Raw genomic sequence first — 23,545 nt, forward strand, 5'->3', positions numbered from 1 at the left:
TAACGATTACATTGAACTATCCGAAAGCTTAGCATGCTAAACAAAGGTAATACTCATGATTTCCTGGGTTACGATGAACCAACACCGTGTCGATGTGTTTCAGCCTTCGCTCTGGGCTCTGGTTGAAAGTTAAATTAGGCGAAAAGCAGTTAGTTAGCGGGGCGCCACAGCAGCGAAAAAGGACCGCGGAGGTTTGGGAAGTCTCGCGGAAAATACTAAACAGAAAATACTAAGATCTTTCCCCCGGTGTTTTCGTTTCTGTCGCCTTCTTTTTCATTTGAGAAGGCCTTCCTGTTATTCCTGGAAACATTGAAATCATCGAATCACGCAGCAACTTGTTCAATTTTGCCCCTCTTTTTGAGTCAGAGCGATGTGTTTCCGCAAACAGTGGGGATGAATATTTAAGAAATAATAAATATAAGAACTATAAGGGTTCTGTATTTATTTAGGAAAGGAGTTTATCAAATTTCCGGAACGTATAGTTCAATCTTTAAGTCTTAACAGCAACTTTCCCGCGGCTGAATCTTAAAAATAGGTTATGTATGTAAATTCATAATTCAAGAAAGACTCATTCGAAAGCTAGTAAGCTGTCTGGAAAAGCTAAATCATTGTTAAGACTTCAGCCAAAGGAAACTCTTAACTTATATTTGCGTCAGTTTGCCTCCGAATCGGGACTGTTGCGACTATCATGCGTTCTTTATATTTTCTAGCTTTTTACCGAAGCTGTTTTGGTGCCAATCAGCAACTGTGTAATCCAACTGATCATTATGCAGAATATAAAAAAATGTATGTAGGCGGCTCTAGGCAAAACACTCTTCAGTACGGTATGCGAGGGAGTTTGGACCACACCATCTTCTCCGCCTCCGCAATTCAAAACTAAGAACCATCGCAACTTTGTTGACACATTTTCTCGAGCCAGCAGCCGTTTAACTCATTTTATTTTAAGAGTGTACGTGGCTCCTTAGCACACTAACATACTCAACAGGGAAAGGTTATATTTCTGAGTGCTCTGAAATTTGTGCGACGCTCGTGAAATGGAATTAGCCCTAATAGAGTCAGCACCAGATTCAAACAGCAACTGGAAAGAGCCTGCTAGCTTGATTGGAAAACTGGTAAGCCTGTGTTGGTTAATATCAGAAATGCCTGTTTGCACTTTATTCCATACCTGTTAATGTCAGTTCTCAATATCAAGGCCATCAAGTGGCGAGCTGCTCTCAAAAATGTCATTTCTTCAGGCTAGTTTAAAATCGACATACAGAAGATATCTATAAGGAAAACCGGTGGTTGTTTTCGGTTTTTTGGGAAAGTTTAGTTGTAGCAAGTTTGAGAAGAATTTGAAAAGTTCCAAATATAATCGCTGATTCCAGACTCCGGGAGTGAATAATTTCGGGATATTACCTGGTTTGAAGAGCATTCAAAAGCAATTTGCCTTCAACTTTAATTGGAAGACTGTGATATTGAAATACCTTGTTTCTTTTGTAATTTAAGAGCCATTAAAAACGGATCAGCTTGGTTTCCCAGCAACAAACTGTGATCCTTTCAAAGGATGTGAAGATAAGAATTAGTTGGAAATATACTGTATTCGTGTTTGTCATGATTTGTTTATTACGATGTCGTGAGCCGTGGAAAATTAATGCAGATGGTTCACAACACCACATGACCTACGGCTCGTGCAATTTTGAGAACTTTCAAAACATCACTCGTGCCCGTAAATCACGAAATGCACTCGCGTTCATACGATTTCCTATACAAAGAGCCAAACACTGTGCAAACTGTCGCACATCATAAGAGCGCAAGGCAACATTAGCTAAAAATAGATACGACTTTGTTATAGGATATGGACAAAATAGATGATCTTTGAAAGGTCAATAGAAAGTAAACAGTGCATTGGTCCATATTGCAAACAGATAAAAGTCGATAGAAATTGATGTTATTTCATTTTATTTCGATTATCAGTATCACTCTAATCAATTTCATTCAATTTCTCAAAAAGAAAAAGAGCAATCGGAGTTGAGAACCAATAGACAAGGTCAAGCTACAAAACCTTTCCTTCAAGTATCATGCTACGAGAAAATTCACTCTATCACGGAATCAGACATTGCGGCGCCCAATAATAAAAAAATGGAGCTCTTATCGTATAACACAAAACCACGTATGTAGATCCGTATGGTGCGTTCGGACAAAAGTGCATTTGTCCGCATTTTTGCAATCTGTCCTATTTTTTCTTTCATAAAACGGGTGTCATTGACATCCTTTGTTTCTGACGAAGAAAATTAGGGAAACACAGTAGCATCCATAAACAAATCAAATTCTAAACCTACGGTGAATATAAATTAAAAGCAGTTCATGATTTATGAGACTAATTGGAAAGCTAGTTAGCTCTCTCGAAAAGATAAATCTCAAAAATTCAGCCAAGATAACTCGTGACAGCTGGCTCTTGAATCAGGAACGCTGTGACCTAACCTTTCAGATGATTGATTGGCAACAGGAATTTTCAAATCAAACCGATCATTATACAGCATTAAGAGGGCTGTGGGCACCTCTTAAAATAGCACTCATTATTAATTGTCGGAAATATTTTGGGACAACATTATCTTCTCCACCTCCGCATTCAAAACTAGGAACTATCGCAACTTTGTTGACGCATTTTCTCAGGCCAGCAGCCTAGCACACTGATATAGTCAACAGGGGAAGGTTATATTTCTGAGCGCTCTGAAATCTGTGCGACGCTGGAGAAATGGATGAAGCCCTAATAAAGTCAGCACCAGATTCAAACGGCATCTGGAAAGAGCCTGCTAGCTTGATTGGAAAACTGGTAAGCCTGTGTTGGTTAATTTCAGAAATGCCTGTATGCATGAAAACACTTCATTCTACACCTGTTAATGTCAGTTTCTCAATATCAAGGCCATCAAATGGCGAGCTGCGCTAAAAGTTGTCGTCTTTTCAGGCTACTTTAAAATTTACATACAACAGGGCAGTAAAAACACCTATAAATTAAACTAAAGTATCTATAGTTAAAAAAAAAAACTGGTGATAAATTTCGGTTTTTTAAGAAAATTTAGTTGTAGAAAGTTTGATAAGAGTTTGAAAAGCTCCAAAGTAATTGTTAATTCCCAACTCAATTAGTGAATTTGTTTTCAAGTGTAGAAGATGGATTTAGAATACCGCCTGACATAAGAGTAATAAGATCATAGAGCTCCGATTTGCCTGTGAGTGTAACTCTGTTATGAATGACTGCTACAAGACAAAGATGCCGCAGATACTTTATCCAAAGTGTTTCTTGGAACTTCTGCGAGATATAGAAACACTTTCGATGAAGTGTATGGGGGCTGTCCTTCGTATAACTATGCAAAGAGCCGAACGCTACGCAGGCTGTCACACATGAAAACGCAAGGCAAACGTTTGCGAAAAAGAGATGAAGAATTTGTAATAGGATATCGATAAAGTCGATGATCAGGTAAAATCAAATGTACATATAACATTGGAAATCGATAAAAGTCGATATAAATTGTTTTTTCTTGACTGTATTTTGATCATTAGCACATTCTTAGCAATTTCATTCAAATTCACAAGCCATAACAACTTTACACAGTATGCTGCTCCCGTGAAATGCACGCTTCAATAAACTCGACAGTCTAGCGCTTAAAATTGAAAAAAGGACCCATTGACGAGCAATGTAAAGAAAGAAAATGCAAATTCATGTGGCCTCCTGAGGGAAAGTTTAATCTCCTGTTCTTTTTCTTTAAATAAAACAACAAATCAGTGACACAGTCGCCTGCATTACCTGTGCCACTGACATCCTCTGTCTTATTTGGACTTCCTCTACGATCTCTCTACGATCTCAAAGTGGGAAATGATGGACGAGCGTGTGGGTGTCACAACAACAATTATTTTGTTCATAATAATTGCGCACAAAAATGCGATTAGTGGTTGATGTAACACCGAACTTTTATAAAAAATGTTTAGTCCAACAAAACCAAACAGGCAATCCAACTAGGCTACGCAAATCGTATAATCTATTCCAATATATTATTATTCGATCTAAAGAAAAGAACGAGATACATTTGAGAAATTGAACAGGATCCATCGATTCATAAACACACGAGTAAAACTATTAGATAGAATTACAGCACTGAGAACTTACTTCTATGACGATGTCTAGTAGGATTGTTTCACGGTGTATAGCTACGTAAAGGTCAGCAACAGATGAAACAGGTCAGGGTATAACAGAACACGGGTCAGCAAGACAGGTTAGCAGAACTTGTACGTATCTTCGAATCTTAAGTATCTGAACTGAAAACTGAACTATTCACGTGGCTTAATTACATAAGCTAGTGTCAATCAAAATCAATCAGGAAAATCAAGTTAATAATTCATTATATTGACGAAACAATGTTGGTTTCCAAATGTAGCAGTCTTCTTCTCACTTTTATCTCCTTCCTTCTCAAATGCCAGGCGAGGTAGTATAGCGAAACAAAGAGCCTCCCACAGCCCAGCAGAGCCGTTTCCTTTGCCTTTGTATTTTGCGATCCCGTTTGCTAAGCAAAAGCTTTAGGGCGAAATATTTTGGAGGAGAGTTCAAATGCTAATTTTCAGAACAGCTCTGCACGTACCTGCTAATGGTGAGGTTTTGAGCTCGCACGCGGGGTCGCAAGCATTTTAAAACCCGCAGTGTAAAGTGACGGATTCTTTCAAAATGATTTCATTCTTTACTCTGTAGTTGTCATATTTTTTCAAAAGTGTCATTACAAATTAAACCAAAACCGATTTCAAGTCTTTCTATTCAAAATACCCAACTGTTTGGAAATCAATGGCCTTTGGGTAAAATTGAAACAAAAAATTTTAAAAGAGACAGGTCCATAATAGTGAAAGAGTGTCATTTGTTGCTAGTGACAACAAGAATAACAAAAAAGTTTCAGAGACTTCATCGAGTCCTTACCATTCCTCTCGCGGCCTCACCTTTTACGGACAAGTTGATTGTTCGCCCATCGTGCAAAGACCAAATCACTGGCAACGGATACCAAATATTTTGAGAAGAAAATTGTGAGAGAATGAATTCTTTTTTACAAACCCAGGTATGTTTCCAAGAGTAGATTCACTCATCTGTTGCGGCTGTATCAAGAGTCCAGTCTAAACCGCTCTAATGCATTCTAAAGGAAAGCTTTATTTCTGTTTCTGAACAAACAAACAAAAAGATGGCGATGTGAGGTAGAAAAAAAAACTTAACTTTACAAATTCTGTACTTACGTTTTACAGAAATTTCAAGCTCCGGAGCTTATCTGTCGCGTATAATGACTCTTGTTATTCAATTAGCTGTGTTGAATTGTGGACAGATTGAAATGTTGATACTTCAAGCTAGGTTCTTCCCATAAAACTTCTGTATGTCAATGTATGGATTTTTTTCCGTATGAGCTACGCTATGAGTAAAACATATCCAATAACAGATTTGAATAGAACGAAGGATATAGAGGAGCGACGCTTGGCAGCAAATTTTAATAAAAGTGAGTAAACTGATAAACAATCATTCTGCTATCATAATAATCGCCGGTTAAGTCTTAGTGTCTGAGAGAATTGTATTTTTCTTGCTTTACCATTTTCGTATACAAAGAGTATCATTTCAGGACAAATAAATTAAATGTAGACCAGCTTGATTTTCTCATAAAACAGCAACTCGTGTCTTGGTAGTATGACAGATGAGTTTTTGTAACAAATGTTTGGTAACGATGTCGGCCCCTCTTTAAACAAGAGAGAAATTTATTCAAAGTCATAATTTGGGAGGAAACTTTTTTTTAAAACTCTCATGCAGGAATCTATCCATTCTGCCCCAAAATCCAAAGTAGTAACACAAAAAACTGTAATACCTGGCTCTCTCTGCCAAAAAAATAAAAAAGGTATAAAAAAAGTATCTTATTTCAAAGCTGTCAGGTCTAAGCTGAATTTGCGTAATTAGCACTGGAAGGCCACCAGAATACACGGTAGGACATTAATAAAAATTTCGTTAATTCTGTATTACGCGTTGAATTTAAGAGCAAAATTCAATTTGACGTTTCATAAATCTCATTTACCAAAACGATAATTTCCAAAGGTTTTTGTATACTGTTGTGCGCCGAACTGTGAAGCGCGCTGCAAAAGAGCCATGCATTAATTGATATTGTGTTCACGATCATTTTCCTTGCATAGCATACTGCTCATGAGCCGTTACCATGGGATATAGGCGGCAAAAGGTTTCACTCGTGATGCAAGTTTGAGTGGACTGTGAAATCCAAAACATCCGTTCGTTTTGGAAAATCTAATGTAAGTTCATCTGTGAAACGCAGAGAAAATTTCACTCTTCACGTACTCCGCTCACAGTCTTTTTATTTATTTTTATTTATTTTTTGATTTTTTTAAATCAATGGTAAAAAAAGAAATGAAAACTATTTTAAACTCAAGAGCAAAAATCTGGAGGATCCGGGCATCGATCCCGGTACCTCCCGCATGCTAAGCGGGCGCTCTACCATTTGAGCTAATCCCCCATTTATATGGAAGCTTCCCTGATTTATAATCTGTGTTTTTAGTGCAGACACCTCTCTATCAGTAAAGAGAGTTTCCGCCGGGTGCTCCGACAAAATTATAATATATTTTTTTTTCTGATATGAAAATAATAATAATAATAGTATCAAACTTGATGTCATTCATTTCTTTCAAAAACCGATTCACGAAAGGTTTACAAAGGAATGCCACAGACTATTTGAAGGCTTGCAATTTTTAAGATATGCACTCAGGTTTTAAAAAAACTATACCATTGCTTTGTAGCTCTGGTTTTGTTCTTCTGTGAGACAGCGTCCTAATAAATCAAAATGTGCGCCTGTTTTTGTTAATATATATTTGAAAACTGTCTGTGGAATCGTATAAGTGACGTCATAGTCGTGACCTATGAGCAAAACAGACACCCCTCCAATACGGGCAATTTGCTCTGTTCCTTTACCCTCCTTGTTTGGAAGGTTTGACTGTATTTTGAAAGATTTCAAGCATGTTGTGTATATAACTGAAGAAAGTAGTGGGGTGGGATCATGATCACCTTTGCATAAATGATTTTCTTTCACCTACGGTTGTAATCGATATATGTGCAAACAAAAGTAAAACGTCACTTCCCTGGCTTACAAAGTCACCAAAAAACTTATAAATTGTCAAACAAAGAGGCCAATCGAACAAACTGAATGGCAATAAATGGAAAAGAAATTTATGTCATCAAAACTGAAGAAGCGTCATGTGTTTCGATATTTGAATGTCTCATTACGCAAGTGAATTTTTTCATTGTCTGCTTGACGCTTACATCATCGTTAGTTTAGAGTCACGAAGATAACTGGACTTTTACTAAAGAACGTTCCTCAGGGATATCCTGAGAACGTAAATACCTAAGATATGAGAATCTTAGATATTCCGAATATATACAGTTATTTGTGATGCTATTTAAGTAGAAATGCTAATTGTTGCCTCTCCAAATATATTACATTAGAATCGATTTGCATATCAATAAACTATTGTAAACATACCCACGTCACCGTTGGTGAAGTAGCTTTAAGTTTGTTCGGTGGTGGGACACATGTCAATAAATTGATTGTTAAGCATGTTCTGAGTTAGGTGCAAACAAACTTTCGGAGCATCCGCAAAATGAAAGAAATAACTTTGTTCCCAAAGAAACGTTGTTACAAAATCAGTCTTTTCTTGGTGGTCGAGCGAAGCAGGTCGTAATAGTTCTACAATGGCTGCGTCTCCTGGAAGTATGTACCAAAAACAAGTTCTTAAAAAACGGCCAACGTCCTACCTACAGTCATCTTTAGGATCTTTGTCCAAATCAGACCGATATAAAGAGAAAGATATCCCTTTAAATTCAAATCCGCCAGGCAGCCCGGAGATACCGCGATCAAACATCAGCTTAAGGAAGTTCAGTCAAATTAGTGCGCATTCTGATGCTTCAGAGGCTGATGAAAACCACGCCGATACTAACGGTAACTCAATCAAACAAACAGGGACGCCAAAAAATGCCATTCGGGCAAAACATCACCAGGTAAGACATCTTACCTTACTCAAGCTTTGGAGTGAGAAAGTACATGAGTTTTTCGTCTGATGTCCATTGTTTAGCGATGTTTTGATGTGTTTAGAAAGACTAAGGTGATATTTACTTACATACTTGCATCGGTAAGTCGCTCCCTTCCTTCCTGGAAGTGTATCCAGCGATTTGACTGAAACTTATTGTCAATTTAAAAATCTGGATTTACAAAACTGTGTGATATTTCTCGAAGTTTCGCACAACTCTTAGATAAACATCGCTGTGAAGAAGCCTTGAGGTTTGATACTATATTTTAGCCATTCAAAACAGAAAGCTTAACAGATTAGGCCACCGGAACTTTAATCAAACCGAGCGTAATTATTACTGACGTACGATATCAAAATTTCATAACTTTTAATGAGAAACTAACTCTCGAACGAGTTTATTTGTGGCACAACCTGTGCTTATGCATCTGAAGTACATTGTTTGCATGTAGTCGCTTAAATTTACGGGTACAGCAGCGCAACAAACTGTACAAGATACGTCAGAATACAGCGAGTGTGCACGTATTGGCCCTCCAGTTGTGCGATACATAACCAATACTCATATGGACTATTCATCTTATAGAAAGCTGGTGAGATTTGTACTTATTTTTGAAAATCTACCTTTAGGAGTCTTTTGACGGTACTACGTATTTAGGTAACAGCGTAGCTACAAACCGGTAATCATTATGATTACGCATGATTCGGGCTAAAGAATTGGAGGCCGATTATACTTTTGTTCGCTACAAATAAAGGTATTTGTATCCGAGAGGAGGTACGAAATTTTAGACAAAATGTCAATTAACACATGCTTCATAGGAGTCCTTCTTGCCTCGAGCATTGTAAGCAACTTTTCAAAGTCCCATTACCGAACGTTTTCGCATGAGCTTAATCCATAATATTTGGTCTGAGATTAAAGTTAGCAAGAAAATTAACTTAATTTTCTAACCAAAAGTCATTTTTTCAATCAATGCTGCCAATTAAGTGGATTGAGTGCGAAACATGGTGTGAATAATATTCAACTTGAACAGTGTAAACAGTGTAAACACTCCAAAACTTAGGAATCAAGGTTAGTTCCCACCTTCAGAGGCCGAAAAATCGTTTTTTCTTTAATTTGACTAAAATGACTTCAAACATTTTGCCTAACGTTTCCAAGAAAACATGTTCTAAAATTTCCAAGAGTACCCGAGTTATTAAGAAAAACGTAATTTCAAATAAAAGATAAAAACGTGAATATGAAAGCGATCTTCGCAGTAATGAACATTACTTAAGTTGTAGTGACAAGAAGGCTTGAAAACATTCAGGCCCGTACGGGATTTGAACCCATGACCTTTGGGATACCGGTGTAGTGCTCTACCAACTGAGCTAACAAGCCAACTGTATTGGTTCCAAATAAACCCGTGAAGTGGTAAATAAACGGTTGTGAATATATGGAAGTCATATATATGAACTGCGGTTAAAGACTTGAATATGAAAGCGATCTTTCAGCACTGCACCGGTATCGCAGAGGTCATTGATTCAAATCCCGTACAGGCCTTCTTTTCACTACTACTTAAGTAATGTTCATTACTGTGAAGATCGCTTTCATATTCACGTCTTTAACCACAGTTCAAATATATGACTTTCATATATTCACAACCGTTTAAAAGATAATAAATTAGGAAGGTGTCACAATCTCGTAACTGAGATGGGGGAATTTTCGCGGCAGGCGGTCATCTTCAGGGCTCGTTGGTCATGTTATTTGCATATTTTGTTTACATCGCGCAATTGACAAAATTCAGACGTGGAAGCTCTTTGCTTATGGAAAAATTTTTGCTCATGGAAAAAACAAAAGCAGAAGAAAGACCTTGGTATAAAAAGAGGAAAAAAAAAAAAAGGCCCTAAGACGAAAGATTTCGAACAAAGTCGCGTCAAACCAAAATTTGTCATACATAGAGCAAAATGAGGTTTCCTTTTACTTATGCAAGTACCAGCCTTGACACATGAACTTTAACAATTGCCTCGAAATGTTATTTTGAAAGCCGTCTGTCGATTCTTTTTCTTGCTTCTCAGCACATTTTGAGGTTTTTCCATTTTTGCCACGGGTTTTTCCTATGGCGTTGGCAACTTTGCCCATTATTGTGTCGTCCTCCTCAACGCTCTACAGAACGATCGAGATGAAAAAACGTGTCCGCCAAGGATCACTTTTCCCGGGAAATCTTGGTCCATCGTTATTGACGCCAGGAGGTCCCGTTGTCCCATTGGTTTGCGGTTTCGGGAGGCGAGATAATCTCCGAGCGTGGTGCGAGTTGTTTACGAACCTTTATGAGCTAAAAAGTGCTAATGATGAGATAATGAGCAATGAATAAGACTGTGCAGCCATTTTGCTTGGGCTGCTGCATCCGATACCCGGTAAATTCAATAAAAGAACCCTCGGTCGTTTCACGCCTTACCGGCTCCTGACACTTCCTAAGAGGAAAGGATATCAAGGATATGTCGTGAAAATCATAGATGGTTAAACAAAGTCATTTCTTGGGGTTACTTATGATAAACCTTTAGTATCGCCAGCTTTAGCAAGTTTTTTCGAGATCTTAATATATTGGCAATATAAAAATGCTGTGAATGAAGTTTGATTATTACTAAAGTATAACTAGCAAACACACAGAGCTACTTGGTATTCTGATTGTGACAGAAAAGTAAGGATGTGAGATGTGACTTGTCTCTTGTCAGTTTAACTACTCTTACCATATCTCTTACAGGTAGGTTGAGACTTTTAACCGGGAAGACTGTGTCGTCACCTTCTAAATTTGATTGGCTCATTTGTTTACCATATTTAAATAAGAGCTATGTATCCTGTATTCTTTGCTGGCCCTCTGTTATTCAAGTGCTATACTTTACTAGTTCTTGATGTTTGTGCTTTATTTTTTCCCTATGACAGAAAGCAGGCAAAGGTAACAAAATACAGAAACTGCATCATGCAGCTTTGTCTGGAAACGAGGCAGAAGTGCAAAAATTGCTTGGAAAAGGAGTTGGTGAGTGTGGAGTAAAACTCTAAAAATCATTTAGACCATTTATGCAAATATTCCTTCATATCTAAGAATTAAAAATGGCTCACAATCAGTACTGTATATATTTAGAGTCCCATTTCGAACTACTTTCAAACGGATCATCACATAACTCTCTGTCGTATCTGTTTTAATATAATCACAAACATAGCTGACTGCCATTGTTTGAATTGGTAATTTAGAACGTAATATTTTAAATTTTGAGTTGTGTTAGAAAATTAAGTAAATGTAATTACTGCAAGTAATGTAAAAAAAAAAGGGAGGAAAAAAATCCTCGTTTCAAAGGAGCTTTTCTGAAAATTAAAATGAATGTCCCTTATTAGGATTGGACTCCGGAAGTGACATGCGCGCAGGGTACGCGTACTCCTTACATTAAGTCTTTTCTAGCTTTCTTGAAACACTCGTGCACAAAAGTCCGTTTTAGTTGTATTTTTGAAAATTGCATTCAAGTTCCAGCGCATGTAAATTAGTCTGATGGTTTTCATTCAATTTTACTTATTATCATTTTACACTTGTAGGGTGTGTACGTGTCGGCACGTTCTTAGGCTGAATCTGGCACTGATGATCTTTTTACACCTTTCACTTAGTTAATTCATTTCAATATACTTATTCATTGAGGTAACTATAAGATGTATCTTTGCATTTGTTTCCCCTAGACATAAATGCTCCGGATTCAGTTGGCAAAACCCCGTTGCATAATGCCATTCTTGGGAAACATTTCAACATCGTAGACCTGCTGTTGAAATCAGGAGCTGATGTCAAGTGTCTTGATGAGCGGGGAGACACGCCTCTCCACGCTGCTGTCAGAGTTGATAGCGAGGCAATTGTTGTGGTGAGAAAATATAATGTTTGTTCTTGTTATAATGATACTTTCCTACTTTTCACTTGGTAGAACTATAGTTGACCTCATTGCTGCCTCTTGAGCAGAAAATAAACTCTCGATCTTTCCTAATAAGACTATATTGATCTTGATCAATCCTTATCAGGAGATTAAGGGATGGTGTCCATCTGTACATGTTAGGTGCACCTAATGGTAGCGAGAACCGCATTCCATTATGATTGTATTAAGTCTTATCAATGATGTCGTCTATTCTTAATATCCCTAGCTATTGTTAAAAGACGGTAAAACCAACACTAATGCGAAAGGATTCGGGTCTTACACACCTCTTCACATTGCTGCTCAAATGGACTGCGTCGACATTTGCAAGCGATTGGTAAGAAACTGTGTGTTTTATTTCAATCTTACATGTTAAAATCTAGGAATTTTTGAGAAAAGACATTGAACATTACATGACAAGGTATTAGTGACTAAGCCTCCGATTTTGTATGTACGCCCAGCAGGATAACTGGTTAGGGAAGCTCTTACTATCAGTAAGATGGCTGGTAAGGGATAATTCGATCGAGACGTTATGCAATTAAGCGTCGATAATACAGTTAACAGTTAACAGTAACATAATGCACAAACATAGCTATAAATCTATTGATGCAAGTGGATAATTGTTCTCTCCAAGAATGTTACTCTGGCTCAAAAGATGGTAGTCGAACAGCATTTGACTCCACGAAACTGTAGAGATTCATTTCTCACTTTTTACAAAATTCTCTATTTTTAGGTTGAGCACGAAGGCGACATCGCTCAAGCAGCTGAAGACAAAATGACTCCCTTCGGTTTCGCAATAGCTAAGGGAGCACAGGCTGTGTCTGAATATTTTGCTGGAATTGGTAATTCATTTCATTTTATGCTGTATCTTGGTTACTATAACATGCTTCCGTGGGAAAGTATAAGTTAACCGGTAAACTCATCAGTGACATAAAGGATAGTTCTTTTCGAGTTAAGAATGTCTGGCAAAGAAGAAACTCTTGGTTCTTTAGTTCTCTTTAATGACGCCACTAACCAGTTAAACCGAGATACTTGTTACAGTACCTTGCATGTTCACCTACAACATTGTCCACGCGTATTCCCCTCCCCGGTCCCCCCCAGGGGAAGAAAGTCGAGACCCCGTATCAAGACATGTCTACTGACGCGGCCGGTATGATTACTTGTGCTTTGATGTCGTACCACTATAATTTTCTATTGTGTATCCTGCTCCTTCTTTATTTTGAACCATATAAACCATAAAAAAAATGCTTCATAACATTTCCTGACTGTGGTGTTTCGCTTTAATTTTCAGTCAAGGAGAAAGGCATGAATTTAGAGGGTCTCCTCTACAACGTTGATAATGAAGGTAGCACCTTACTCCATCTTGCAGTGGACAGCGGGATTCTCCCGGTGAGACACGTTTCTCATTTGAAAACCATTTTTATCACTGCGAAAATAGTCAAAGGCATATTTGAAACACATGAAATAGACTACTTCACCTCCCATAATTTTGATGAAGGAATAGGATGGGATATTTATATCCGCAGCGATAAATATAGTTCAACCTCTGAGGAAATAAATGCTCTCATGCAAAAAAAATAATAAAATAACCAAACGAAAGCTTGCACATATTCCTGAGCTTTAAAGGAGCCGTGTCTTTTTTTCATCTTGTGTATCCAATTTGATTCCTTTCGGCGAAATAAACCTCTTCTTTCTTCTTCAGATTGTAGGGTTGTGTTTAAAGCTTGGATCAAATGTGCGCCAAACAAAGGTAACAAATTTGTACTCTTTGAATTCACATTGCAATCCTGGAGAAAAAAATATCTGTGCCCTAAGGTCTGAGTTGAATATCTTAGAACAAAATCAACTCTGATGAAATTAAGAGCTCCTCGCAGCTAAGAACACTACTGAAACGAGTAGTTGAAAATAGGACCTGAAAAAAATTCAGGCCCGTACGGAATTTGAACCCATGACCTCTGCGATACCGGTGCAGCGCTCTACCAACTGAGCTCGCAAGCCAACTGGGAGCTGGTCAATGTGTTGGGTCCAAATAAACCATCCAGGTGATGAATGATGATTTTAGATATATGAAATTCATATATTTGTACTGCGGTGAAGAGATGAAATTAAGAGATCCTCGCAGCTAAGAACACTACTGAAACGAGTAGTTGAAAATAGGACCTGAATGAATGTATGGAAGTCATATATTTGAACTGCGGTTAAAGACGTGAATATGAAAGCGATCTTCGCAGTAATGAACACTACTTAAGTAGTAGTGAAAAAAAGGCCTGAAAAAAAAAAAGAAAAATTTAGGCCCGTACGGGATTTGAACCCATAACCTCTGCAATACCGGAGCAGCGCTCTACCAACTGAGCTAACAAGCCAACTGTTTTTTTTTTCAACTACTCGTTTCAGTAGTGTTCTTAGCTGCGAGGATCTCTTAATTTCATCTCTTCACCGCAGTGCAAATATATGAATTTCATATATCTAAAATCAACTCTTTTGTAAATTGATAATTCCTCGTAAATTACCTTCTTCTGAGTCATGTTACACCTTCTTCTGATTATCTTAGCAAGTTATTGGTATTTCAAAAAATTTTTCGATAAAATGTCACATTTTACCCCATAACAGGAATCAGATAACAGCACTGCTTTACATCTAGCATGCTCACAAGGCTCTCTTGAGATCGTTCAACTGCTGACCAATGAGATCCGCGACATCTGCAAAGAAGAGATCATCGATGAACAAGGCATGTTTCCCATTCACCGAGCAGCAATGAACAATCACTTCACAGTGGTAAACTTTTTATTGGATCAGGTGAGGGATTTCTTTTCATTATAATCAATAGAATCTAAATACTATTAGAAAAAGCTATTCCAGGAGATGCTCTTTTTCCTTCTGTTGTTTCCTTCCCTTCTTCTTGGAATTCTAAAGAGTATTTAACAAAAGCTGGCTCTTTTCTAACCTTTGCTCAAAACGCATTGATTGGGACAGTGAGGATGATAAGGCACTGTGCTGATTTTTCATTCCTTTCGTTATATTTGCAGTGTGAAAAAAAGGCTTAATACCGTTTTCATTGTATAACTATTCCTTATTTTGAAATTCTTGGTTCTCTATGACATTGCGTTTCCTTCAGGAGGAGCCGATTGAAGCCATAATAAAAAATATCGACAGGATACACACTTGGGTCATTCTGAGTCCTTCCTATTTATTATTCATTATTTTTTTTTACTCAGGGCGCCGAAGCTGACCCCAGAGACATTGAAGGGCAAACTCCTCTTTTCTTAGCCGCTTCAGTGGGTGGAACAGAGACTGTTCAGCTCCTTATGGATCGGGGAGCCGATATAACACTCAAAGATATGGAGCTACGCTCGGCTCTGCATGTAGCTATTGGGAACACAAGTACCATGGATGCCTTAATGAAGGTACCTACGTCACAACATTATTAGTTCAATTTGTTTTTCATTAATCAATATTCCTTAACATTACTAGATAAATTACGTATGAATTAATTTTTTGCCATTACAAATACACTTTGAAGAAATATATCCAAGCCTCCGTTTCTCATGTGCACAATTCTTTTCGAGCTAAAAATTGAAGTTGGTTGGGGGAAATCTCACTTCATTTGTGTTCAACGTTCCAGGTTCATGAACACAGTTCCCGAAGACAGTCAGTTGCCTTCTTTATCGTAATTGATTCTGGTATATTTATAAAACCAATCAAAATAATGAAGTATAGTCAAAGTTTTTCGCCATGTCCAAACTATGTCCTTGCACTGACACGAAAGACACTGAAAACCTTAGCACTTTGGTAGGTTACTCGTAACTTACGTACATTATCCTCCCAATTGATTCTAGAGTCCCTCATCCAAGTCATTAGTGGTTGACAAAGATGCGACTGGATATACTCCGGTACATTATGCAGCACGAGCTGGATGTCTTGAGGTACTGCGATCAAAATCAGCCTGTCTCTCTTCTAATTTTGGATTACAAATAAGTAAAAAAGGTCGTTTTTCATGGAACGTGATGCCGTCGATATTGTTGGAACGAAACATTGCAGCAACAGCCGGACTTTTAGTGGAAACTAGTGTGTGGGAGATGAACTCTTTCTGATGCGAATCAAGTTTCTCTTTTACCTCAGTGCAAACGAATGATCCTCATCACTAAAGATTCTCGAGTAGTACTGGAAAGTGTAAAAACACCGACTCCTTATTTTTGTTTACTGATTTTTGTTTTATGTCTAAAGCACATCATACTCTTCATCAGCAAGAACAAAGCTGCTGAACAAGTCACATCAGATTCACTGGATACGCCTCTCCATATCGTCTCCCGGTATGCTATGCAGAGCTATGGCATTTCTTTTTGATACTTCAAATGATGACGTACTCTAGGCAACTAAATGTTTTCATTGTGAACTTTACACACTTCTTGACTTTTTGAAGGTATGGCTGGCTCGAGATTGCTCAAAGGCTACTGAAAAAACGAAATGTGAGAATCATAAATGTACAGAATGACCAAGGAAAAACACCCCTGCATTTGGCGTGTCACGAGGGCCATGAAAAAATAGCTAAACTTCTCTTGATGGAAGGTGCAACAATTGAAAGGTAAACTGAAAGAGCACTATTTGTTACTTTTCTCCTTAACTAGTATCATATCAACTACTTGAATAGTAAATAGAGTTTTAATCGAGTGGACTAAAGCTTTTGATAGGCGGCCAGTACTGATGATCTGTTGATCAGTCAATCTGCGATTAAGTGGTCAATATTACGCGAGAGTGTTAAGAAGTAAGCGAAAAAGTCGACAGGATACTTTTTCGGTCCCGGATCAATTTCGACTCACGTAAGGGACTAAGAAAGAAAGATGGAATGTGCTCTGCCAAATTTAATGGTCGCCACTTTTATTAGGGATCATCATGACCGAACACCACTTCACCTGGCAGCAGCAAAGGGCTCAGAGGAGTGCGTCGAGTACATACTGGAAACGCACCCAGGAAGTTTAAACGCCATTGACAAATATCAGGTATTCACTTCATATTAAACTTACATTTATCAGACCAAAGGTTAGTAGTCGAAGCTGTGGACTGCTATAGTATTTTACTGCTAAGTAGAAAATTCGAATGGAAATAGGCGCGTTACTTTATCGTGCATCCGTGGTATGCGATACTTGAAACCATTTTCAACGTTTTAAGAAATTCGCGTGTGTTTTCTCCTAATAAATTGTTTTATACAAACATTTTGACATACACACCGAGCCTTTAACGTGTATATTGCACTTTTAACTTATTCATGCATTAGATATTGACTACTAAGGGTTGCTTCTGATGTTTGAAGTAAAAAAAAACAAATGGCTTATATGCTACCTCCCCTCTTAGCTGTTAACATTCATTGACTTAATGAGTAACGAGTTAACTCATTTATTGACACAGAACACGGCTCTCAATCTGGCAGCGACCGCTGGCCATGCGTCACTAGTAATTTACCTGCTCTCTGTTAAAGAACAAGAGATCCTGTTAAACTCGCAAAATCAAAACGTTCTTGACCTTGCCATCTCGAACGACAAAGAAGCGGTTGCTATGGCAATCATTGAACATCCCAGGTAAGCAATCGCCCAGGTAGGACGGATTTTCTCTGCTTTTCATTTTTACTGTGCTTGTACGTATTGGGTTGCAAATCAGTGATCTGTCAGGAGGATTAGAATGTCTCAGATTGACAATAAAGCTTTCCGCGATGACTTTTCACTCTTGACGTATAGCTGGTGATTTTACAATTCGCCAGAGATACGTTTTGGCGGGGTAGCCATGACAAGTGATGCGCACGAAGCCACAGAATGAACCATGCTGTCACATATACAGTTGTTGTCGTTTGTTTGTTTGTTTGTTTGTTTTCGGGGGGGGGGGGGCTTAAAAAGTTGTCTCAAGGCAGAGGTAATGGCAACCGAGAAACAATCACTGGAAAAAAGAAATTCAACACTAATTTGCCACTAATTTGCAGAAGGAGTTGCAGCCCTTCCAGCCCGAATATTTCATGGCCGCTTTGGCTGATGCTCTTACTTACATTATGCTGATCGGTTTCGTTATTTGCATTTCTTGCCCTTTCTTGTTATTACCAAGTCATTTGATTTCTTTCATCCACTTGTTAATACACAGATGGAAGGAGGTAATGGATTCAGCTGTGGGAGGAGGAGTGTCTCAGATTCAGACTTTGGTAGAGAAGATGCCGGAGGTGGCAGAAGTAAGTGATATGCAGAATTTCACGCTCTATGTGAATAACTGAATTCCCAGCTTTTTGTGTCTCTAGCCCAGTATATAACAGTCTATTCAATGAATAAACTATGTACATGAAACAAGGCCAAACAAAGAGACAAAAGAGAAAAAAATTTGATTCTTCATCTTAACGGTTTTTCGCAAAACCTTCTAGAAGTAACCGATCTGGTAGAAATGTAAATATAAGTATATTTACATTTCTACCAGATCGTACCACAGTCATCTTGTTTGACCAATTTCTCATTTTCATTGCAGTCCTGGTTAATCTGCAATACCTTTTAGATAACCTAACATAATTCTCTTCGTTTGATTCGTTTCTGTTTTCTAGCGTGTTCTTGATCAATGTGTCGACCAAGAGGGTGACCCGAGCAGTAAAGATTTCAAAGTAAGCTGCCTTTTCATTTTTATTAGTAGTGCGCTCTAATTTCTAAAGACACATGGCTGTAATGTGCTTCAGGGTTTATCAACCTTGCCTTATTAGCCCTAAATTATTTTGTTCAACATTTGTATCTCCTGTTGCTCTTCCCCTTACGTCATATTCGTTTTCTGGCTACTCCTTGCTCAGTTGGTTAAAATCTTTAATACTATCATCCTATTATTGTTAAAACTTTTATCATGAATCTCTTAAGAAAAGAATTCTAATAATGTGGATCTGAAGACAATTTCCTTTGATGCCTTACGACGTCTATTTTAGATTTTCGGTTGATCACGGCCATAAGACTTTGGTATTAAAGACCAAACATAACAAAATCAGGAAGAGGAGAAGTAATTACAAGATAAGAATGGTGAGGAGGAAGAATGTAGGCAAAAAAATAAGTTTATGGACGTTAGAGGTCAAAGTCCACCCGTAATATCAATCTCTTGCATATTTGTAACAGAGCATACGGGGGTCTATTTGTAATTTCACTTTTATCCATTCGTTATTCTATGCGTTTATTCATTCACCATTCACACCGTTTCAGTTTTATTTTATTCAACGATTTGTGCAAATATCTACTCAGGTAACATATGATCTGCGGCTGATTCAAGGAAAGCAAAACAGTTTTACAAGTTCGTTAGAGCATTCATTAGATGCCCTAAAGGTGAAGATTTGAGTAAAGTCTTGTTAATTACCACTAAACATGTTGTTTCTAGGAAGGAAGAATTACCTTTCTTGTACAAATGTACGCCAATTAACAAGGTACATTCTGATAATCTGGATGGTCGTAAGTCAAGCATGTAAGCTACGGATTAGAAAACTTTATCAATCGTCAAGATTGTTAAACCTCAAGTCGCATTTATCTCATAAATAGTTACAAGTGGAGTTGGGTTTGAATCCAACTCAGAGCTCCTGCGAGGTCTTATAACTCCCTACACTCACTTAACTACGTACATTCCATAGCTTTTTTTAAGAGAAAATGTTACAACAGAGCTCAAAACAATTTTAACATCAAATGAGTAATATTTCTCTCTCTTCCTGAATGTAGACTATGGCAGAAAGACGGCGAGAGAATTGCTTGACTCATCCAGTATGCTATGTGCTTATGAACATCAAATGGTAAATAACAGGATACTTTAATTACTCCAACTAACACTGAATGTAATAATTGACCAAATATTCATTTGGACTGATTAAAAAGATATATCTTCTAAAAATATATTTCAATTGTTAATAATTTTCCATTCGAAGTTCAGAGGTCAAGTTCTTGTTACTTTCGAGGTCGGTGTCGACTTTGTCCTTCCACTTGTTGATGTAAAGTCAAAGTAAATACTGTGTTAATAACATCCTCAGGAGACCAACCTTGGGATGTTAGTACTAATGGCCTAAGACTAAGTGAATACGTATATAAGTTATCAGTAAAAATTAAAGAAATGAGAAAAAGTTAGTGAAAGTCAGCTAACATTAAAAGCTGTCCTGTCTCTCTTTCAGTTGTCTCTTTAAACTAGAATAAACATCCACTAAACTAGTAACCACTAATTGGCAGGCAATAACATGGGTCCTGAGGGTTGCCTGCTTATGACAATTATGTTTAACTGTACACAGTTATGAGCAGTTTGTTTTGAAAAATTTTGACCCCATAGGAAGAAATTTGGTTGGATCACATTCATCGTAAATCTGTCTTTGTACCTGGCCTTTCTTTTGCCATTTACTGCACTCGCAGTTTATCTCAAGGCCAACAGCCTTGAATTGTGTGGCTATAAATTTGAAAATATGACAAAACATCGCACAGGCTACTACGAACATACTTGGGTAAGTAACTCGTTATTTAAATGCTGATGCTATGTAAAAGAGTGAGTGCCACAGCTCTTTGTCTCATCAGCTCAGTTCCGCCAACCAATATTCAATATGAGCTTTATATCACAAAAGGAAAAAGTTACTGAAGTTGTTTTTTTGCATTTTATGTAAACGCTCAATAAGAATGTTCTTTCGTCGTACCCGTCTTAAATTTGAGTGTTTGAGATTAACCCGAGGTAAGCTCTTATTTAGGACTTTTTCAAGTAGAAACCGCAGCCCTTTTGCTTATTATTACATACGCATGTACATAATCAAAGATATACAACCTTACCTTTTCCAGACGGAATTTGCCAGACGTTCATTTTCCTCGCCGACTTTAAAGCGATCTATGACGTATAATTTGTAAATCATGTAATATCATTTTCCTCTTTTCACCAGGACTGGCACGATGACGACAGCATCACATGCAATGGTTCTCAAAAGGTAATAAGGGACGATATTGAGGTGTTGTACTCACGTTTTAAATCAACCTATTGATAGAGAAATATACAATTAGACCCAGGAAAGCAGCATAAACGTATTAAGGTATCGGTGTTTCGTCCACTTCTGCGTGGTTATGCAATACCACGTGTCCTGCAGTCTATACTGAGTGTATATTAGGCAAGAGGCTAAGAAAAACGGAGGCCTCAATATTTAATTACTGAATCCATTTTAAAGGTGAATTGCTTTTTGTATTTATTTTTATGACTTTTAGACTGTTGTGGTTCTCCATTATGTTGTGATCGTGTTCGCCCTCATTCATCTCACAAAGGAAATTGTGCAAATCATGAGACAGGTTAGTATGGCACCCAATCTGATATGAGAGTGGGTAATTTAGTACAAAGAGAGGATGACAAAAATCTAACTAAGCATGCAATCAGGTGTTTAATATTAAACCAAAAAAGACCTGTCAGGAGTGGGATTCGAACCCACGCCTACAAATGTAGACTGCGACCTGAACGCAGCGCCTTAGACCACTCGGCCATCCTGACCGTCTGAGTTCTTAAGAACGTGAGCATGGTTACCTCAATAAAAGTTGAAAGAAACCTATGACAACGCTGACTTCTTCTGCAGACTACTTCTAAGCTCATTCAACCAATTTCTTCTTGTGTTCCCGTCACCATATTTATACCAATAGCGTAGCTCCATTTTCTGCATTACCCTTTTGTACTCTCCCACTGACGCAGTACCACAGTTTTCTCTAGAAACTTACCCCCTATAATCTAATATAAGACTGTTGAGTAATGCTTGGCTGTCAACTATGATTTCTCACAAGAGCAACTTTTCGACTAAGTATCCAAATATAACATTTTGTGTCTTTCAATAAACTTTAGGTCACATTTTACAACTGTTTTCTAATAAGCCTAAAACGGGGGTCGATAAACTTATTTCTGATTACTAAGCCACTTATTTGTTTTTATTACAGCGCCTTAAGTATTGGACTGCCATCACAAACTACATCGAGTGGGTGATTTACGTGTCTGCACTTGTTTTCGTGTTTCCGATCTGCGCCTGCAAAGCACATTATAAATCTGAGGCAGCGGCATTCTCCTTGTTTTTTGCTTGGCTCAATCTTGTTCTTTACTTCAGAAGGTGAGACGCAAAGCTGTTACCACAGCCAGATTCAAAAGTGTAGTACGTGTAGCTAAAATTTTAGTAGTTCGTATAGTGTGATCGTCCGGGTGAGTGTAGTTCTGAAAAGAACTGTTGTTGGTGACTGACGTTTCGACAACCTGTGCGGAAGTCATCTTCAGAGTCAAGTAGAGAGTAGTTGTCAGTCGATGATGTTATAAAGTCTGGTCGTAAAGTAGTAATAGGCTTGTGAGCTACGCGAATGTTGTAAGGTTGTAGGATCCGCGCGATAGCCTCAGAAGTGCCTTTGATTTAGGGTATAGTAGCTGTAGTAGTGACAGATGTGGAGTCCCTGTTAGTTTCTGTAGTGTCGGTCGCCCTGTGAGTGTTTCGTCTAATGAAGTCAGTGTTGTAGTTGTTTTTGTCTTTTTCTTCAGATAAACTGTCCGGTGTGTTGCAAACAAGTTGCGCTCGTCTTGTTAATGTCTTGATACTCGTAGCTTTGTGGGAAGTCGGGTTGTAGGATGATTCGTCAAGCAGTCTGTCGGTATGCGTCGGTTTTCGGTATACTGTTGTTCGTAGTTCGTTGTTGTTTCGGCTTACCAAACAGTCGAGAAAAGGAAGCTTGCCGTCTTCTTCGATCTCCCTGGTAAACTGAATGTCGGTGTTTTGTTCGTTAAGGTGATTGTGAAAAGCGTCAATTTCGTCTTTGTGTACGGCGGTAAATGTGTCGTCAACGTAGCGTAACGAAAGCGGTATGGTTTGTCGGCAAGTTGCAAGGGCGCGTTCCTCGATGTTTTGCATCACAATTTCTGCGACAACAACGGAGACCGGCGACCCCATAGCTGTTCCGTGCAACTACTTATAATACTTTGAAAGCTCTTCTATTTTTCAGCTGCCATGCCAAATGTTTATCGATAAAATGTATATGAATTTCTAAAATACGATTACAGAAGCAGCTCTAAATTAGTTGTCTGCAGAAGAGGTCAGCGTTTTTGTCATGGTTCCTTTTAACTTTTATTGACTTACGTACCTGGCCGACGTACCTGAATACTTAGCATCCAGGCGGTCAGGATGGCCGAGTGGTCTAAGGCGCTGCGTTCAGGTCGCAGTCTACACTTGTAGGCGTGGGTTCGAATCCCACTCCTGACAATGCTATACCCCTTTTGTCATCTCCACCTTGTACAGATGAGTTAGAATAAAATTTGTGTCGATTTCAAATTTCCTGCAACGAAACCATTTTATAATATCAGTTTCAGGAGCTGATAAAATTAAATGTTTTACTTCGTTCCTCAACTGTGCAGTATAACATTTTTACCCAATTAATCGCTTGTTTCGAGGGTAGCTTACCAAATTTAGGGAACGAACACAACTACTGATGAAATAATTTAGAGAGGTGTTAGAGTGGGTAGCCTGTGCTTATGTTACGGCTGCTTAATACCGAAGTCCTTTTTGCAGTCATGTGTCTGATCAGATAAATAGATA

At 38.1% G+C, this 23,545-nt stretch overlaps 1 protein-coding gene and 3 non-coding genes across 9 annotated transcripts in view; 2 read left to right on the forward strand and 2 right to left on the reverse strand.

Annotated features, from left to right (window-relative positions):
• LOC131774308 (transient receptor potential cation channel subfamily A member 1) overlaps positions 1 to 23,545 on the forward strand; it is a 29,738-nt gene that overhangs the window by 1,128 nt on the left and 5,065 nt on the right. The window contains exons 1-22 of one of the 6 annotated variants that reach the window (XM_066158983.1): positions 805 to 1,112; positions 10,991 to 11,084; positions 11,774 to 11,949; positions 12,224 to 12,331; positions 12,728 to 12,836; positions 13,286 to 13,383; positions 13,697 to 13,744; positions 14,605 to 14,790; positions 15,210 to 15,398; positions 15,831 to 15,917; positions 16,219 to 16,304; positions 16,415 to 16,576; positions 16,877 to 16,991; positions 17,398 to 17,567; positions 18,118 to 18,202; positions 18,563 to 18,619; positions 19,236 to 19,316; positions 19,701 to 19,771; positions 20,296 to 20,464; positions 20,888 to 20,932; positions 21,204 to 21,284; positions 21,915 to 22,081. In XM_066158983.1, coding sequence (XP_066015080.1) covers positions 1,035 to 1,112; positions 10,991 to 11,084; positions 11,774 to 11,949; positions 12,224 to 12,331; positions 12,728 to 12,836; positions 13,286 to 13,383; positions 13,697 to 13,744; positions 14,605 to 14,790; positions 15,210 to 15,398; positions 15,831 to 15,917; positions 16,219 to 16,304; positions 16,415 to 16,576; positions 16,877 to 16,991; positions 17,398 to 17,567; positions 18,118 to 18,202; positions 18,563 to 18,619; positions 19,236 to 19,316; positions 19,701 to 19,771; positions 20,296 to 20,464; positions 20,888 to 20,932; positions 21,204 to 21,284; positions 21,915 to 22,081 — 2,462 coding nt within the window. In that variant the 5' untranslated portion in view covers positions 805 to 1,034. Of the gene's footprint in view, positions 1 to 804; positions 1,113 to 2,383; positions 2,816 to 5,036; positions 5,076 to 7,570; positions 8,051 to 8,155; positions 8,667 to 10,990; positions 11,085 to 11,773; positions 11,950 to 12,223; positions 12,332 to 12,727; positions 12,837 to 13,285; positions 13,384 to 13,696; positions 13,745 to 14,604; positions 14,791 to 15,209; positions 15,399 to 15,830; positions 15,918 to 16,218; positions 16,305 to 16,414; positions 16,577 to 16,876; positions 16,992 to 17,397; positions 17,568 to 18,117; positions 18,203 to 18,562; positions 18,620 to 19,235; positions 19,317 to 19,700; positions 19,772 to 20,295; positions 20,465 to 20,887; positions 20,933 to 21,203; positions 21,285 to 21,914; positions 22,082 to 23,545 lie in introns of those variants that run through there. The other 5 variants (XM_066158982.1, XM_066158985.1, XM_059090315.2 and 2 more) reach the window with 5 other exon arrangements.
• Positions 6,443 to 6,515, reverse strand: Trnaa-agc (transfer RNA alanine (anticodon AGC)). Its single transcript has one exon. It is a non-coding gene; the product is annotated as a tRNA-Ala (tRNA).
• Trnal-cag (transfer RNA leucine (anticodon CAG)) lies at positions 21,397 to 21,480 on the reverse strand. Its single transcript has one exon. It is a non-coding gene; the product is annotated as a tRNA-Leu (tRNA).
• On the forward strand, positions 23,129 to 23,212 carry Trnal-cag (transfer RNA leucine (anticodon CAG)). The gene has a single exon. It is a non-coding gene; the product is annotated as a tRNA-Leu (tRNA).

This window comes from Pocillopora verrucosa, chromosome 12 (genome assembly GCF_036669915.1).
Source record: "Pocillopora verrucosa isolate sample1 chromosome 12, ASM3666991v2, whole genome shotgun sequence".
In the NCBI taxonomy this organism is placed as follows: Eukaryota; Metazoa; Cnidaria; class Anthozoa; order Scleractinia; family Pocilloporidae; genus Pocillopora; species Pocillopora verrucosa.